Source organism: Merops nubicus, unplaced genomic scaffold (genome assembly GCF_000691845.1).
Source record: "Merops nubicus isolate BGI_N331 unplaced genomic scaffold, ASM69184v1 scaffold39953, whole genome shotgun sequence".
Classification (NCBI taxonomy): domain Eukaryota; kingdom Metazoa; phylum Chordata; class Aves; order Coraciiformes; family Meropidae; genus Merops; species Merops nubicus.
This window is the reverse complement of record NW_008597672.1, coordinates 28,236-32,671: the sequence shown is the minus strand read 5'-3', so window position 1 is coordinate 32,671 and position 4,436 is coordinate 28,236. Positions and strand designations below refer to the sequence as shown.

General features: G+C 44.4%; 1 protein-coding gene across 1 annotated transcript in view; it reads right to left on the bottom strand.

Moving 5' to 3' along the window:
* Window positions 1-4,436, bottom strand: part of GTF3C1 (general transcription factor IIIC, polypeptide 1, alpha 220kDa) — a gene marked incomplete at its 5' end in the record, with an annotated part of 39,296 nt that overhangs the window by 7,016 nt on the left and 27,844 nt on the right. The window contains 4 exons of the mRNA XM_008936782.1: window positions 1,939-2,223; window positions 2,618-2,790; window positions 3,771-3,864; window positions 4,378-4,432. Coding sequence (XP_008935030.1) covers window positions 1,939-2,223; window positions 2,618-2,790; window positions 3,771-3,864; window positions 4,378-4,432 — 607 coding nt within the window. The remainder of the gene's footprint in view (window positions 1-1,938; window positions 2,224-2,617; window positions 2,791-3,770; window positions 3,865-4,377; window positions 4,433-4,436) is intronic.

The following is a 4,436-nucleotide window of genomic DNA, read 5'->3' as shown; positions in this document are numbered from 1 at the left end:
GCTGAGCTTCTTTGGTGCAGCAGACACTTCATCATGAGGGAGCAGCCATCCCAGTACAGAGGCTGAGACACTGCAGGACAGGGCAGACAGGGCTTATTTTTAAGGGAGAAAAGGACAAGAAAGAATTACAGACCAAAGACTTCAGTTAGTTTAAAAAAGAAAAAAAAAAAAAAAAAAAAAAAAAAAACAAACCAAACAACCCCCAACACAAAACAAACTGCAGACAGTCTCAGAGTAAAGAGAGAACAACAGCAGCAGCCAGGATAGATTTCCCAGAAACACACTTAGTGAAACCAACACCGTTTCTTTCCAGGACAGGACAAGAGCTGTTATGGGCAAAGGTGAAGGCTCTGAACCACTCTGAAGCTGCCTGTTTTAAGCAAGTTATGCCAAAGACGACCAATGGTTCCTTCCTTCCAACCTTTTCTGAGTTAGACCTTAAGTACCTTCCCTGAAAGCATCTCTAAAACCACAAGGAAACACAAGGAAAAATTAGTGTGAGTACACAACCAGTTGGAAAACTGGCCTCAGATGCCTGTCCTCAGAAATGGGACTGGTCCAGGGTTCAGCGTATTTTTGCTAATGACCTGGGTGATAAAACAGCTTATTAAGTTTGCACAGGATCACTGAACTGGAGAGACTGCAGATATAAGAGAAGACAGGATTTGTGCTGGGAACATTTCCAGCAGACTGCAGAAATAGTCTGGAGAACAGCACGAAGCAATTTCATTTGGAGAAATGCATGTTACTGGCATTACAGCACTGTGCACCTGTCCCTCACACTAAACTAGGTAAAGGAGAATAAACTTGTTAGAGTGAATCAGAAGAATAAGCTGAACATGAATCACTGCACTGGAGGGTTTTGGCAAGGCTGTGGCCATTCATCATCTTGGGATGTATCAGCAGGCACATCCCCTACACAACAAGATGTAATTGGCTCAGATTGGCACAGACCTGCCAGCAAGAGCATGGCATTTCTTTTCTGACATCACAGTTCAGTGCAGAGGAAAATCATGTGAAAGAGAAATCTACATAACACTGTCCCAGGCTGCCCAGGGCAGTGGTGGAGTCCCCACCCCTGGAGGGGTTTCCAAGCCCTGGAGATGTGGTGTGAGGGACAGGGGGCAGTGGGGACCTGGCAGTGCTGGGGGAACAGTTGGATTTGATGAGCTTAAAGGTCTTTCCCAACCAAAATGATTCTATGAACAACATACCAAAAACACAAGCAAAAGAACTGAGGCTGCTCATTTCAAAGAACAGCATATTGTGGGAAGAGGACTGTGATAATCTTCAAACAGGTAATAAGCTACTCTAAAAAGAAAGAGAACAAAGTATTTTCCATGTATATATATATATATATATACACACACAACAGGAAACAACAGGCTAAACTACAGCAAGAGATTTTCATTGCACTCTAAGAAAGCACATGGGATTTTAAGGATAACTATTCATGGGATTAGACTGCCTAGGGAGAGAGTTTCAATTTCCGTGGTATGCAATTACTGGAGGCTTAAAAACAAAATTAAAAAATGAAGTCAAAGAGGAGACAATAGGTAGAACCAATATTGTGGAGGCAGGTTTCACTGATAAAGCTGAAACCTTGTTGCTAATCCTTCTTTGCCTTTGCAATGGGAAGGTATGAGGGTGATGAAAATGGTCCCCAGCCACGCTGCTCTCCTTTCCACACGAGCTCTGGTGGCAGGGAAGTGCCTAGCAATTTAAATGTCACGTGTGTGGGGACAAATGCAGTCCAAGGCTGTGACAGCAGGAACCAAAGTGCTATTATAACTTCAGAATGCTCCCTCAGAAATAAAACCCTAAATAACAGCACAGTAAAACGTTCCACAATATGGTGCTGAAAATGCTAATGCCTGTCCAATCTCATCTGAGTTACTCTCAAACTGTATTTGCTGACAGAAATAAACCAGCATTTACCTTTTTATCACTTCATTTTCCACCGTAGTGCTGTCCACCACAACTATCTGCTCTGGGATCCTCACGTTCACGGCCACGAGGCCCAGGGCGAGCAGGGAGAGCATGGCTGCACACTGCCCACCAGGCCCATCCATGGGAAAGGCAACCATGCCTCCCGACGCCTCCTGCTCCTCCTCCTGAAAGGAGAAGCTGTCTGCCTGCTCTGATTTGTCAGCAGCCTTGAGCTTCTCCAGGAACTGAAAGGCCTCTGTGCAGATCGTGTTGGGAAACCGCCACGTAAACACTCTGGACAAAAAGAAATTCAAACAAGGACAAGCCTTTCACAGTCTGTTCTTACTGTGCATCAATGGTAGCACAGAGAAGCTTAACAGTTGAAGTTCCACACCAGAGCTGATGACCAAGTACCTTCCACATCTGCTTTCACAGCCCTTTCAACTGGTTCCTAAAGACACTCAGTTTATATGCATCATGTACAGGTCAGGTACTAGAGAGCAGTAGGAAGGAAAAGGGCTAACAGCCACAGAGATCACCTTCACTCTGCAGCTCCAGCCCTGACAGGTGCTTTGCTCTGGATATTTCATGACACTCTTGATACTTGTAGCTACTCCTTCACGCCAGGCGTGCCCGGGTGGATTCTCTGATCAGCCCGAAGAGCAGCAGTGACCCTTCTGACACCCACCTGTAGTAACTCTGAGAGAGCTGATAGGACATGGGTGCAAAAGGCAAAGCCCTGCTTTTCTTTGGGCCCAGGGTGTGGTTTACTCGGCGGCGGTTGACCAGGCTCCTCCTCTGGCACTCCAGGAAAGCCTTCATCAGGATGTCATCCCGGTACTCCCGGTACAGGCGGAACGTCTGGAAAACCCCCAGCCAGTGGAACAGGCAGTGCAAGCTCTGAGTCCACTGCTAGACTCACAGCCTTCAGATTCACATTAACTCAATGAATATGAAGCTACAAGCCAGAGTGTAAATGATACATATAAATTTATTTAACTACACTCTTCTACTCCTTTATGGGCTTCCAGGCTTTCCACAGTAAATGCCAATTGAATTAACTACGTACTACAGAGCACTTGATATTCAAAATGGGATCAGGCTCCCATTAGAATTATTTATGTAAAAAATGCTCATCTGCAACACATTTTCCCATCTGTAGATGGGAAATTCTGTAGATTCTTCCCATCATTTTACCAGGAACATATGCTTCTGTGAGCTTGGCTTTCCAGGCTCTACTCCTGCCTGCTGAAGAGCTATTAAACTCCCTTTGAGCTTCTACCTTTATTTTTTTAAGTGCCTGACCAATTGATGATATTTTTGTGGTGCCCAGTGCTGAAGAAGAGGCTCCCCAACACCAGTGTCAGCTGGATACTGGGACTGTCTTTGTGGCATCTCCTCCCGAGCATAATTCTGACTGCTGAGGTGGCCACTAAATCATGCTACAGTTAGACCCAAAGGAAGAGTTGTGGAGTTTATTGTATACGAGTTTTGGGGATTGCTTCAACCTCACCCTCAGAGAGAAAAGCAACATACTGAAAATCTGCCTAGGACATAAAATTTCCTAAAAGCAGAAGAGAATAATCCACACAGAACAGATAGAAATCTTAGTTTCTGGGTTTTTCTTCTCCCATTTGAAAAAGGAATATATCAAGGTAGGAAGGAGAAAGTCTTTAGGGGTTGTATGACCACATGTAGATGGGGCCCTTAGGGACATGGTTTAGTAGTGACCTGGCAGTGCTGGGTTAACAGTTGGACTCAATGATATTAAAGGTCTCTTCCAACCTTTAGGTTGGATTCTATGATTCTGTCAACAGTCAGGTTTGGTCCAGATACTGTACCTGAAATGACTGGTAAGATTTCATCTGGTTATCTGAGAGTGCCAGTGTGCTCTGAATCAGATTCTGTAACACTAGAAAATGAATATCATAGACACTGAAAGAAAAAAAAAGAAAAGTTTATTCATGGTGACTTTTGAATGTGAGGTACCTAACTATTAAGCTAGCACAAAAATGTAGCAAGTCAGTCTCCTCCTGAAATAGATGCATGCAGGCATGAGATCACTACAGCTGAGGATCATCCACGTGAGGGAGCCCGTTACATTTTCCCCACCTTCCACCCTGAAGTTCTGGACCAGTCCAGATATGACACAAAAAGTTCTCTGATAACTTCTCCTCCTCTTAAGATATAGCACCCCCACAGAAAACCTATTGTTGAATGACAACAGACATCCATTTTGAGAAGGTCATTGCTGCTGTCATTTTATACATCAAATGTGAGAGGTCCCTACAGCCTTGTGAAAGTATTTTTCTATTAACAAATGTATACACTGCAACAAACAGCTGAAACTCATACTGAATTGGCAGACTGTAGATGTGACTCTCTCAGACATGAGGGCTGACATGACCTTGGAGTGCTAATGGAAAAAACCAGCCTCCTGCTACTCACCTGCTGAGACTGTCCTCCTTTGTGTTTTGAGTTGTGTCCTCTCCGATGGCCAAAACTCG